Here is a 14,765-nt window from a genome sequence, read left to right on the forward strand (position 1 = left end):
TTTGGATTTTTGATGAAGCAAGTCTTCTGTTAATGGAGCTGATATACGTTCTTGTTTTTATTTCCCGACTCAAACTGATTGGTCATTATTTTGGTTTATTCTATTTATACGCTGAATGATTTTGTTTTTTGCTCTTGTTACATTTTATAAATATCCTTGTATTTTGTTTTGTTTCTTTTAACTCTATTTACTGGCCTCTAGTGAACTCTCTGCAATTGAAACATCATCTAGTTCGCAATTCAAAACGTATGGCGTTGAGAAACGACGAGAAAAAATCAAGATAGCAACAGTAAAGTGTCTTACGGTCTGGGTTGGCTGTTTGCTAAGCAGGAAAATCCTGTCAATCAGGTGTATTAGAGTATTTACAACACAATTCAACGTAACACAGCAACGAGAATAGAATCAAAACATTACAACTGAACGAAAACAATCACACCACGCGTGTCGTCTGCTCGTTTGATGGAAACATCGGACATACTTTCCACCCATCCATCACGTGTGTACAGTATATATAGTGTTATAAAACTTTGGCCTCAAAGCTTCACCCAAAGCGTTGGAAATGTTCCACCAATTGGGTGAAGGACGTACTTTTAACTATTGTGCTAACAATGGTTTACTACTCGTATGTTTTAACTTCCTAACAGGACCGGGATGCTTTACCGGCTAGTGTGAAAGCCCACGGCTGTCGATTAACAGCTGATGTTGAAAACTTAACTATAAATGTTGGCTCACCGTTAGTAGCTTGAACGGTCAAATTGTTAGTTGGGGTTGAGAAATTATACGTTACTAATCCTTCGTTATTTTTCGCGAGCCGGTTAGGCTTTTCTCACGCCGGCGATGTTCACATTTTTGTCCGCTTTTTTATTGTAATTATTATTCTACAACCAATTTTGCTGCTGTAACTCATCTTCATCGAGTCATAAAGGGTTGGTGTGTGCGTGTGTGGTGGTTGCTAATTTAGTACCTTCGCTAGTTGAGTTATGCTTCGTAAGCGTACACGAGTTCTTATGAGTCTAAAAAAGCACTTCCGCTTCCGTTTGCTACTTCCATTCTATCAGTACCAATTGTATTCTTCGTTTATTTTCGTTTGACACACCGCTAGGAACCTAGGCCGATGGGCATATTCGTAATGTAGCCCCATTTAAACATGTTTCACTCGCGCACATTCACATCTCACATTCGAACGCACACATACACAGAGTCACATCCTTGTATAGAAAACAAATTTTCTAACCCTTATTGCTTAACGCCTAACAGTGCCCCCTCATTTGTCTTCAATCACACGACTACTACACGGTATGACTATCAATTAAACTATGTACAGAGTACGGCTTCGATCGAAGCGCGTCGAGGAGCCTGGTCTCAAAGCACCGTGCTGCTGCTGCTGTTGGTGATAATGGTGGTGGTGGTTATGGTGATGCTGAACCTGATTAGCGGAACCATCAGCCGCCATCGAGTACCGATTAACGGCGTGAAGTCGCGCATGTCGCTCCTGCAGGTCAGTCCGCCGCCGGTATGCCGCCGCCAGTCGCTAGGAACGATAGAATCCATTCCTCGCCACAGTATCCTTCTCACCGAGCGCGTTGGGAACGTCAGGAATACCGTCGTCCTCTTCCGCAGATTTCCTTATGCAGTCACGCACAGCCTGCAGCACGATCGCAACCCGTCGGTCTAGCGCCTCCAAGTGTGGCTCCCACAGGACCGGTGCGATCGGATCGATGGCCATCGATTCGCGCATCGCCTCCGACAGTGATTTCGGACCGTTGTGGTAGCGAAGCAGCGTCTCAAGTGTGGACGCTCGGATTAAACAGCACTGCAGCACTGGCGCTAAGATGGACAGCTCATCCTGGAACGGTTTGCCGAAGCCGCGACCGTGGTCAAGGTGAATCGGGAACGTATCGTTGCCGAAGATTTTGAACGTTTCGTAATGGTGCCGGTCCATGTTGCCGGTAAGAAAATCAAACACGGACATGTCCATCAGGTCGAGTAACCGGCGACCCTCGTCGTACGGTGGAATGTCACGCACCATCGTGCAGTAGTCGGAGTCCGTTTCCCACTGCGCCTTCCGGCGCTTGTGGTACGACCGGCGCCACGGATGCCGCCACACCTTGCGCTGCGTGTCGTCCTGCGTTGGCAGGAACGCGGCAAACGAACCCTCGAGCGTGTCCGGATTGCCGCAGATCGCGTGTGACGTATCGCAGTAGTACGAACACTTGCCGTGGAAGCATAGATTGCTGGACGGCGACACGAAGAACGTCTTCAGCAGTACCTCGTCGCCCACCTGGTAGATTTCGGTGGTGATGTTAAGGATGCGCCCGGTCACCGGCATCGCTCGCCGGAAACCAAGCAACCGGTCAAGATGGAAGGCAGCAATCTCGGCCGTGTGTCGCTCGTAATCGGTGAAGTAGAAGTGATTCGGTAGGGTTTGCTGTTCACGCGGAAACCGCATCGGCTTGAACAGTGCGTGCACCTCGTTTGGGTAGTCGATGATCAGCTTCAGCTGTGTGCCACCCTCCTTCTGTACCACGTGCTGGATGGGCAATCGTATCATGTCGTCGATAACCGCATTCACTAACGTATCGTCCCGGCTGTACAGTTCGCGCTTGGAGATGCGCAACTGGAACCGTTCCAGGTTGGACGCGTTTGGGCTGGGCCGCAGGTCCAACAGTTCGCCCAACGTTGGATTGGCTTCATCTTCGTCCAACGGTTCGTCCGCGTACGATTCCTCGCGTACAATAATCCGCTCGAAAGGTTGCGGCGCCCGGTGTTTGCTGGCGCGCGGTGCCACTACCAGTGCGGTTAGGTCCTTGAAGCGATCGTGCGGTGGTGGCGCAGTTGTCGTCGACGCTGACTTGCCGGGATAGCCCGGACCGGAGGTGTCGGTGTGACCGCGGTGTTGTGCCTGCGCGTTCGTCGTTAGGTACTCCTTCGAACCGGACGCATTGCTTTTGGCGAGATACTTCCGGTGAAACTCGTTGTAGATACCGCTACGATCCTGCTGGTTTGCGTACCGGATACGTGCGTGCGACGGGATAAACTCACCCCTGGACACACCCAGATCCATCTGAAGATCGACCACCAGGAGTAGCGTAAAGAGGACGAGCAGGGCACCGAATCCGAGTGCTAGCCGCTCGCGCAGCTTCTTCGACCGGATCCAGTACATGATGGCTACGGCGATGCTACGCTTGCAGAATGATTGAGACGCTGACGTCGATCCGTTCGCCACGGTTACTGCTTGCCGAGTGGCAGCCACTGCAGCTTGTGGGGGGATGCTAACTAGCTGCTGCTACACCGCATTCACGATGATCACAATGTTGCAACGTTACTTTTAGCACCTTCTTACACCTCCACCGCCAACACTGCTGTGGGGTGACCTCCTGTACCGCAAAAACACCTTTCTCCCGAAACCTTTCCGGAATGGTCTTGAAGTACACATGCACACACGTACAGCACGGAGCACAAATTCAAAATAATAAGTAACAACAACACAAAGACTCAAGTAGGTACAGAGCTTTCCGTTTCACCTTCACTAACGGTGCCCTTCTACAACACGTCGTGTAACAAACAAAAAGGGTTCGCTTATCACTTGCCCAATTGAGTCACCTTACACAGCTCAACGGCTAATCGTCTGAAAGAGCGATCACATTAACGAGATCATCGGCACTACTGTATGCGCCCAAACTTGATCTTAACTCATCGTTTCTTATCGCGATAATGGTCGGCGGGCTGATGTGAACGGACTTGGTGCCCATCAATATGTGCTGCACTGTCGCTAACGACACCATCGTCAAACGGAAGACACTGGCCGACCACCGGTCACTGCTGCTACTGCTGGCGTTGCCTGTTTACACTGGTCGCGGTATTGGATGGTTTTTTCGCAACAGTCAGCATTTTCCGCTCAACCACAGAGGGCACACGAAAACACTCGCCTTCACAGTGTGTGAGGCGCTACAGGCGGAACGTGCGGTACAGTCGCTCGTCCCTTGCTGGCACAACTTTAGTTTGCGAATGGCTCGTACGGTGCGCAGTTAGTTCTTGGTGCGGATGTTCCGCAAAACCCGTTCGTGCTTGAGAATTATATTACGATGCGCACAGACTATTCAAACACGAGAATTCGATCGCTGCTCACATCGGAAAACAACTACAAACACACAGCGGGATGCTGGTGATGATGTTGAGGATGATAAGAATATGGTAGAGTTGTGCGCGGATGTTTGCGATGCACGGAGCCACGTTCGCGTGATGGTGGAGTTGGGAGATTCCACTGATTTACATAACACCTCGAGTTAAGCTCGAGTGCGGGTACCGTCCAACGGGCCCACAACAAGCCGGTTCGTCGATTGTGGCGCTACTCGCGACGCGTTTCGGCCGAAACCCGAGCCAACACTGGTGCGCTGTTCGTGTTTGCGGCGACGCATTAACTATCGCGCCGGCCTAACCCTTCCCAGCGGTGTGACGTCCGAGACGGTGCTCTGGATATATGTGTGGCGGGCTCTCGCGCTAGGCTCTCGTGAAGATGGTACACCGGGCAATCGAAGCGTACCTACACCACTCTCCGGGAGAACTGATACTGCTGCTGGAGAAGTGCTTTCGATTCGCGGCAGTGCTTCGTGTGGATGCGCTCTGGCGGTTGCGTTACTTCCCAAACGTGTTGGGGTTACGGTATCCGAGCGAATGCTGGAGCTGATGAAGATGATGATGATGATCTTGGTCGGTGATGAAGAGGAGATGGTCGCGGTGCAGTGCTGGGTAACGAGGTTGGGGAACAGATCCACCCAGACTGACAGCAATTCAGGTAAGCCCCCAGGGTGACAGGTGGGACCAATGCGTAAGCGTTTGGCTTCTGGGCACTTCTGGGTAGAAGCGGTTTCTTTCGCCAATATATCTGGTGTTTTGGCGGGTTGGAGCCTTAGAGCTAATGACTCTTTTTCCGCAGGCCTCAAACACTCTAGAAGCTGGAGCTCTGGAATTAGAACGTAAGAAGAGAATACAGTATTAGGCTATGATTCTACCAGCTATAGCTATCCATTTTTAATTAGAATCTTCGATTTTTTAGAGGCTTTGAGTTTATTGGCTGACATTCGTCGTTTTAGTTCAAGCATTTGATTGAAGTTAACGTGTTTTTTTTTGTTGAAGTTAATGTTGTTTTTTGTGTTGTGCTCACATAGTTGTTAGCCTCCACATTTTCAAATCGACACATGGGATAAGTGGTGTTTTTACTTTGCCTACCTAATAGCTATGTTTTGTTGTTGTTGTTCTGTTTGGGGATGATACGATGGACGTCGAAGGGTGGAGGGGAAATTATGATTATAAGAACAAGGCCACACGATGCACGCGTGCACGCGTGCATGATGATCGTTGCTGATCGTATCGATCGCAAACAACGGCATTTGGTGTGGAGATGCTAGCAAAAAAAAAAAACACAACACACACAAGATATGCATTTGGCAGATAATTACAGTTTGACCCATATATGCATATTCCCCTTGATTGGACAGACAATTCGCGCACACGCAATTTAGCCGGGTTGCGCAGTATGCGTACACACTTGTGCTGCTTTTGTTTGTTTTGTTTCCCCGTGTGTAGGTTTTCGCCATCCGCACAAGACTATTTATCATCGTGCCAGTTGCATCCGTGCGGCAAAGCATCCGTTTCGTGAGATTACGGTTATTATGGTTGTGAGCTTGAGATGGCCACCAAAAGCTCCCATCTCTTCGAGGTGATTAGATTTAATTTGCTGCACCCAATATAGTTGACCCGGTTTTGTCTGTGTTTTTGTTTGTGCAAAAGGAAACACATATCGGGAGGGTTCGGATCGAAAGGGGTTGAGCACGAGAATCGACCGACGAAAAACAAAACTGGGCCATTCCTAGGTTCAGTTTTGGAATGTAAATCTAGGCGATTTTGGACCCGAACGGGCCTATACGGGGGCAAGCATTTCAAATCGGGAATCTTTCGGTTATTTTTTATACTTCCAAAAACGCTCACCAGCAGCACAGCATGAGCATGAGGTAGTGGGAAGCAGAGATCATTTCCCTTCCGATTAACGATCTCGAAGGATGTGCTCTACGATCGTGAATGGGTACCACACACATCCACATAAATCATATTCAACAGGTCTAAGTGAGCGGCTTCGGCTGCGCATGTCAGTCAGTTTCGCTCCACATCGGAGGGATTATGAACGTGGCCATCGTACATGCCGGGATGTTCAAACGAATTAACGAGAAATATCTGGCCGTGCCGATGACCCGTACTGTTCGCATCTCACGGACTCTCACGCGCACACGGCTTGTCGGATTCCCACCATCGCACCGCGCACTACACAACAAACTGTAACGGAAACAGCGCTTGGATGAGGAAATGACCGGAAATGCAAGCACAAAACGGTTCAACAGTGGTCGCGATCGTGCCGCAAAATGGACCGGGCCGGGCGACTGTCGCTTAGTGATTTTTTGCCCTTTCTTCCACTTTACTGAGACTGTGTTGTGTTTCTAAATTGATTTTTGATAGCTTTGCTCTCGCGTCAACACACTGGCAACGTGCTAGCATTTTGGTGCGTGGTGCGTTTTGTCACGTTGTAACTATTTGCTTTCATTGGGGGTTTTCTATTGTTTTTTTTTTGGGTTTCGTTTTGTTGTGCTGTGTCCGACACATTAGTGACCACACATAATCTGTAAAAGTTAATCCAATGTTCACGCAGCAATTAAAGGAGACCGCACGGGCATTTGGGATGGGAACGAGACATTGCCAATCTAAGGTATGACAGTAATTTGAATAGAGCACCAGAAAAAAAGCAACAATTATAAAGAAAACAACACCCCTTGCACTCCCCTTGGGCGGGTCTTGCTCTGATTGAGGTTTCTTGGTTCCGTGGTTATATCGATTCCCCGCTGGTTATCTCATCGATGAACAAGCATTAATCCTCACCAAAAAGGCATAGTAATTCTAGCTAACGGACCGTTTCGGAAAGCTCACCACGGGTCCAAGCGGTTAACAGCCGTTAGCCGGGCAGAACCGCTAGCGCAGCGTAAGAGAAGCAAAAAAATATCTTAGTAATGAAGCCAAGGGAGAAATAAAATTTAAGCATAATAAAAGGAAAAAAGTAACATTTCTTGTTCAAACGCTGTATCCGCACCTTTACAGAAAACCCCACGTACGGTTATCGCACGATGTATCGTGTATCATCGTCAAAGGTGCTTTTGGCCCCATGGTCGGTGGTAACAAAATGGATCACTTTCGGTGCGGGACATCAACATCCCTCTGCCGCTCTGCTACCGGTTAATGATAATTAAACCAAATTTCTGCTTCTCGGTGCTGCTCAGAGTGTGTTTTCTGTTTTGAAGATGATTCAGTATGAAGATTTCCCTTCGAACAGCAATCCGAAAAGACGAAACACCCGGTTGAGCGATAAAGATGTGTATCTTTTCTGGATCAAAAATCAGACTGGTTGTGTTGCGCAACAGTTCCCGCCAGGTTTAGTATTATGAGAGTTGGGAAAATTTGACGAGACGCGATTTTTTTCCTAACTTATCGTTGGTCGGTTGCATCTTTATTGGTAGGATAGAGAAGCAGGAGGATAAGGATGGTACTGTTTTCGAAATGTAACAATACGATGTTAAGTGCAATCGAAACCTAGAACAAACCACAAAGAGAGGGTTAGTTTCGTAACGCAGACGGTTAATAATCATTAACGGATTATGGTTTAGAAACAGAGCTGAAAAAAGCGCTTAATGCTTCTGTCGACGAGGTCGACCAAGTTTGGTTGAAACAGTTTCATAAACTCACGCTTGATGTGGTTGTTGTTGTGGCTTTGGAAGTACTTGTATGGATGTATCCTAACCTCATTGTTCTTGAGGAAAACGTAGAACCGTATGTAGTAATGTTTGGTACCCGATTCATTTAAGTCCAGTTTGCTTAGAACTTTCCCAAGTGTCTCTGGAAACAATGGCTTCTTTTTCATGAAAAAGCTTGATGAAGATGTGTCTGGAAAATAGATTGCGATCTTCAAGTAATTACATCAACTCGATATAGAGATTTTGGTTTCCTCGCTAGTTTTTCCAGTATTTACAGTATTTAACTAGAACTTACTGTAACACAGCAACACAAAGCCCATTAAAACCCGATTGTTCAAACAATTCGAAACAAACGTTATAATTGCCCACGAACTCCATAAAACAGCTTTAATTACCAACGATGAACGATATCCGGATCAATCCGAAACACGGGGTAGAGGTTGATCTCATTTCTATGTTTGGGCAGCAACGCAGACTGCATCGATCGAACGAATATTACGGGAAGGTGATAATAAATCATTACCACGTTCGATAAGCCACCCAGAAAAAAAGGTTTCCTTTCCATTCGCTCGCTACCTGCACCGTGGTGTGGAGCGGAGAGCTCATGGAGATGGTAAACCTTCTAATTATTACATCCATGCGCAACGATACTCATGATGTGGAGCCTTTTTTTTGTGCTCGGTGTGCTGGCACAGGCAACACTATCACAACAGCGAAGGTTCTGACCAATCGGAACACCACCACGATTCGAGACTCAAATTGTGCATGTACCGTTCGGTTCGCTGTTACTCTCCTCCACCGTGAACCTATTCTTTAACATCATTTGCCTTCGCGGTTGTTTGAGGGTTTTGTGGTTTCTGCTGCCCGAAACTAATAAAATCTGAATAAGAGTTTAAAAAATCGACTACAGCTCATTTACACCATTGAAAGATGCAAAGAGCCGGCCGGCTGTTTCAATGGATAGGGAAGACAGCAGTTCTGAGCCAGGTTGTAATAGCCTATACGTACGCAAGGTTTGTGGGTTAATGGGTAGTGTTTTCATTAAAATTTCTTCGAAAGTTGATTACACGAGTTACGCAACTGTAAGATGTTGGTTTGCGGTGGTGAAAGAAACAAAAAACAGCATCAAACAACCTGCTCGTAAAGCTACACCACACGTATCTTCCGGTGGTTAGTTAGCAGGAACTGCAGGAAATGTTGAAGAATGAAAGAAATGCTTCATCTCCAACGTACATTTATGGTTTATCACGTCTTTGACCTTTTCCAGAAAATCAGTTATAAGGCCTCTGAGGAAGCTGAGCGCAGAAAGCGTTGGAAAGTATTTATGGTACGTGGAATGGAGGAAAAACCTTCGGTATGGTTAATTATTCAAATACACCATCAATATGCATGATGGAGCAGAAATAGTACCGCTGGTCATATTTTCGCATAAAGAAATAAAAATGCAACAACAAAAATGAACTCCTACAGCACACTTCTGCCTTCGCAAACGATTGCATTCTCGAACAAAGACTGCCAGATAGTAAAGCAACGTGAACCACTTGCACAAATTACTGACCTGCTGCCGCACTCCTGACAAGTCCAGCGCTCACGGCGGCCACGTGAAGGGAGACACGATCGTTGTGCGAAAAATAGCGCCACATTGCATAAACGCGCTGCATTTGACCTCGAGTTGACGTAGATCGGTGTTTGAACTCGTTCGAAGGGATCGAGTGTATATGTTTCGCGCTTTTGTTTAGCTTCGCTCGATAGTTACGCTTGATAAGCGATGCAACAGCTTTGATTTTAGACGAAGTTAGAACGAATGTTTTGCGCAATGGATGATTCGATTTTGTACTGTAACGCGCCAGAGAGTTGTTTCACAAAACTGTAGCGCTTTATCTCTGTTGTTGGATTGTGCGATCAAGCAGCTTATCAGAATCGTGTACTTTGGTTCGAACAGGAAATAAAAATAATCCCTTCGTTGATTTGTCCGTAAAAATAAAACGTTAATAATGCTGCCTTTGGATGAATGTCCATAAAGTAGCAATGGAACTCAATTTAAACTCAAGGTAGCAGTCACCGACTATTTGTGTGAAATCTTGTTCCCTCTTACCAATCTTATCTTGCTCGTTTTATTGCCCATTTCCATTACGAACGGTACGCGACATCGAACCAAAACCGCACTAGGAAGCCGCACGTATCATCAATTACCAGGTGTCTAGTAATCGCGACCAGACGAGGGGCCAGAGATTTGGCGCTTAAGCCTGTAGATAAAACAACGACGATCAAGAGCTAAAATAGGTTCGAAACAACCGATTGCAGCGGTGCTGGTATTAGGCTTTCTGCTCGTAAACCAAAAACGCTGATCGATCATCACAGTATGAATCACAAACGAATGACGGGCTAACCCTTTTTGAGCGATAAGGGTCCAAGGGAAAAATTCGCCAAGAAAAGTAGAAAATTTGATAAACAATATTTAGTAGAAGGGGATTTAGTAAAAAAAAAAAGTTTGTTGTACCCTGCATTGAGGACACGCATATTTTTTGAAACGCATTCGTCTAACCCACCATCTAATAGGCTAGAATTAGTTATTGAATAATTACTTGCTTTCATCACCATCATCAATACATTCCACACATCCAATTGCTTTTCTTTCACATCTATGAAACAGACGATACAAACGTCCGTTATCGATATTTTAAATGCTCGCTATCATTAAGATAACAAATGTCTGCATTGACTCTACGTCATAATTCTTCCATTAACGTCCAAAGTGTGACACTATTATATCACACCATACGACAACAGTAAATGCAACACGATACGCTTGCTTGACATTGCTTGCCACTGGTTATTCATCGTTGCCGTCTTTTATCTCAACACAAACCAAGCTTTTCATCAGTTATTTCGCGATGAGCTACTTTACGAATATATGCTCAATACTGCGGCACAATTCATTCCCCCCCAAAAAAGCAACCTGTTTAGCACAATATTTACACAGTGTGTTTTAATGAGACGATCTACTCTACTTTTCGTTGTACTGTTTTCGATTAACCTTTGAAACTTATGTGTTTTCATCCGTGAAGTGGCATTGCGACTAGTGTGCAACAGGTACGAAAACCCAGCGCCAGATATGCTAAAGTTTTTCACCGACTGACCTATATGCCTTTCCATTTTTCGGGACCGAGTTCCCACTGGACCTGTGGTCCGGCCGTGCCATTGATGCTCTGGTTGGAAGTCCGCAAACGGTGCGGTGCTAATAAATGCGACGATTGCGTAGCCGATTGCGAAGACTGGTACCGTTTTTCCCCGGGTCGCGGTGACATTCAATTATAAGCTTCACTGTTACGCTCATCGGTCATCCTTCGCTTGGTTCATCCCAGTCATGGCACCTGGTTACGCAGCCTATCAGGCGATGAGCAAACGTATAAATGAGCAGTTGGTAAGATTTTCCCACCCAGCAGATCTACCGCAACGTGCACTACACCCGATCGGTCCTACTTTCCAGGTCAGGTCGCGGGTCTCGTTTGTGGTGAATGTTTTCCGACGTAATCGCTCGCTTAATTTCGTCTACCTCGGACTGTACCGTCTGCTATCCAGAGCTATAGCAGGTGTGTAAAGGCGTCGCTCGTGTCCATCGTTGGTACCATTCGTTTTCTCTCCACCATCTTCCTATGCTCGTTGTTATGGTGTTAATTTCCGTTCTTCTGTAGCATTGCGTCCACTTCCTAGGGTAAAATGGTTATGTTGTTTCCAATTTTCGGCCCCATTGCTTCGTTAATCGTCTCGCGGCTCGGAGCACTTGCGGGAGCGGTGCAACAATCATCATGGGACATCCATTACCCGCTGTCAGCTACGTCCGAAAGCGTTGTTCGAGATTCGTGAGCCACTTTCCGGGATCTTGACGAAGAAATCGCAGGTTCCACTCGAGAAGAAAGGGAACCATTTTTCGTGCCATGATTTTATTTTCTCTCCGTTTAGGCGGAAGGGGCCGGGGAAGAAACCGGCACCGGCACCAAACGCGTGCCTAATTCTTGACCCACCCGTTTGAGTGCGAAAAGAAAAGTCGCCGAGCGACACACTCGCGTACCGGTGTGGCTCATTATCGCAATCTTCATCATTGTGTCAGGCGCCGCATTCGCGTGCAATCAACATCTTTCAACGCATGCGGTCTTCCGACGCGACGACCTCGAAACCGGAAATAGAAAAATGGTGGGACGTCGGCCAAAAAAGGTCGACCGACAAACCGTGGGGATAATGCGATCGTTCGTCGCTTTCAAACAGATTTTCTTATGCGTACGCATAAGAAAGCAAAGAAACCACAGTACTCCACACGTGTGCGTTACGGGTAACATGAGGATCTGATGCGAATGCGAATTGCCAGGTGCGAACTGATTACATTATGCTTCGAATTGTGGTCAAAAAGCAAGAGTGATGAGGAGCGGAGTGAATTTGTGAAAAGTGGAAGACAGGAAGAAAGCGCATTTTCCGGGCCCTGTTTGATGCAAAGTGTGAAATTGACCCAATTATATCGACATAATTTCTTCGCTGCTATCCCGACATTATGAGCTCGCTTTTTAAGGTGGCCTCGAAAATGTTTTTCAAAAACAAAAATGAATTCATGCCGTCAAGGCATGCCAATCGCATCTCACCGTGGATCGTAATACGTGATCGCGCGCGATAATTTGTGACCTTACGCGCCGGGAAAAGAGATCCAAGCAAGAAAATCCAAAACAAAACAACCAACACACGACGAACGTTAGATGAAGAAAAACAGAAGAAACCCATACCGAGACAGATGGAGGTACAGGCGCAAAGCAAGTGCTAACGGGCGTGAAGCTGGTGGCTTTGCGGAAACGATTTTTCACGTGGAAAATCGAGCGTTACACGAAATGAGAAATAAATTCCAGCTAAAACAACACAACGCACCGTTGTGGCGCAGTGTAGAACCGCAAAATCTTCACCTCGGGAAAAACCTGGAATGGAAGGGAAATTCCGGAGATTCCGAATCATGCGAAAATGGAGAAAGCGAAACCGGGGCTCCGTCGCACCGACTGTCATGCCACGCACAAAAGGGCTCGGAAGGGTTGGGTCTGGCGATCGTTTGCAGGAAAAGCATGGAAAATGTATGCGATCGTAAATGAAAGGCGAAAAAGCGAAACGATGAGCGCGAAAAGTCGGTTACGCAGGGTGACAATGGTGGGTTCCGTTTGGTCGTGTGTTACGATCCAGCGCAAGAGCACACGAATTCCGACAGAAAGTGAACCATGGTTGAAGGAGGGAGCGCAGAAGCGGGGTGCAAGGTAAGGGAAAATTCGACGCTTTGAAAAAGAAAGCCTACACGATGGATGGTTGAAACGATTGCAGACTGTTTTTCCGCCATTTAACCACCCGTGCCAAGGGCATTGTGGAAAGAAAAATGGTGAAATGCTAGTTAGCTATGAGTGGTGTATAAATTAATGGAATCTAAAGAGTGTTACACATGATATCATTTTCATTTTAAAATAATTATACCAGTCTTACAATTTTAAAGTAATAATATAATCAATAATATAAAACTATTGGACAGCATTGTTGTGACATCTACAGTATCTGAAAGTTTGAGCATAATTGTATACGGGCTTGATAATACGTTTAATCAATGAAACAAAAAGCCACATATTATTCAAAAACTTTTTAATAATCACATATATTAATTTTTATTATTTTAAATAACATATTTTAAACTTACAACAACGATAACATTGTGCTTGAATACGCAAAAATTAAAGCTCTCCCAACGCATGCGATTGTTCAAGCGGTCAAATGCCACACACGTGCTTAGCTGATAGATTTTAGTGTACAAAAGAAAACAAAAACCACCCCGTCGAAAACAAATGACACTGCAAACTGTCATCATTCATGTTCGCATTTTGCCTTGTGATGCATTTTTCATGCACAGCCGGCATTATTTTGCGCCTGTGGTGTACGGTTTGTGGTGTGTTTTCTCGCTTGTACACCCTTTCTTACCGATTTTCCAACCTTTCAACCCCTCCCATTTGCGGTGTTCCGCTATCGATCCACCACCTTGCTACACTTGTCGTTTCCTTCGTCTAACGCTTACCTTATGCGTCTGTTTCACATTGCATTGTAATAGCGTGAGGTGCGAATTTGATAGCGCCCATGTGTGTGTGGTACGGTAGCATGATCGGTTGCTAGAACGTACGCAGGAAAAACGCGGCAAGAAAAGCTTCACGGTAAAATGGAAAAGTAGCAACAAAAAAATCCACAAACCAGACCAGGCTTCATAAATCAATCAACCGCCAGCCGAACGGATTTATGGTCGCTGTCAAGGTGAAGGCCTCCGTCATCGCACTGCGAGTTGAGGCTGATCAGTTGATGCTCTACCATTTCCTTCCAATAACGTTTTTTTTGTTGATTGTCCCACATTTCCACTCTCGCTTCGTCTGCTCGACGATCAACATAAACAACGAACGCCATGTCGAGACCGGGCGCGGACTATCTTTTAGCGTATCTTCTCATGTGAGTAAATCTTTTCCAGGCCCGTGGAGCTTTCACTATCGATATGTGGGTACTACAACTTGTACTTGCCATCGGTCCGGACCTGACGTGCCTGTCCGCACGCGTCTATTGTTTCACAACACAGCTCCGGAGACACCCGCATCCATCACATCAGAAGGTTGGATCTGTTTGGGGTGTAACACCGCAAAACGATAAGACAAAAGCTGCTAGAAGGCAATCCCCATTGTCACATAACCTGAAATATATTTCCGGCGAGTAACAATTCATCCAGCTCGGTTAAATTTAATTCCAGTTTTACCAACAGAAACCCTCCAATGAATTTTTAATAAAAATTTAAAAAATATTTTGACAGGTCTTCGCAGTTGAATTTTCTCCTTGGTTGTATTGTTTTTGCTAAAAATATTGACGAATGATCAATTGGGTTTATTCGATGTTTATTTTTATTGCTTTTGTTCTGGTTGTGTGTTT

The 14,765-nt window shown here is 46.0% G+C and overlaps 1 protein-coding gene across 1 annotated transcript; it reads right to left on the reverse strand.

Moving 5' to 3' along the window:
• Positions 1-1,531: 1,531 nt before the first annotated feature.
• LOC128719909 (extracellular serine/threonine protein CG31145) lies at positions 1,532-3,163 on the reverse strand. The gene has a single exon (XM_053813548.1). It carries the CDS (start codon positions 3,161-3,163, stop codon positions 1,532-1,534), a length of 1,632 nt encoding a protein of 543 aa, XP_053669523.1.
• Positions 3,164-14,765: the final 11,602 nt, after the last annotated feature.

Source organism: Anopheles marshallii, chromosome 2, assembly GCF_943734725.1.
Source record: "Anopheles marshallii chromosome 2, idAnoMarsDA_429_01, whole genome shotgun sequence".
NCBI lineage: Eukaryota > Metazoa > Arthropoda > Insecta > Diptera > Culicidae > Anopheles > Anopheles marshallii.

What these genes read in the sequence shown, in the direction of transcription:
- LOC128719909 (XM_053813548.1), bottom strand. Translation starts at nt 3,163, where the DNA reads ATGTACTGGATCCGGTCGAAGAAGCTGCGCGAGCGGCTAGCACTCGGA.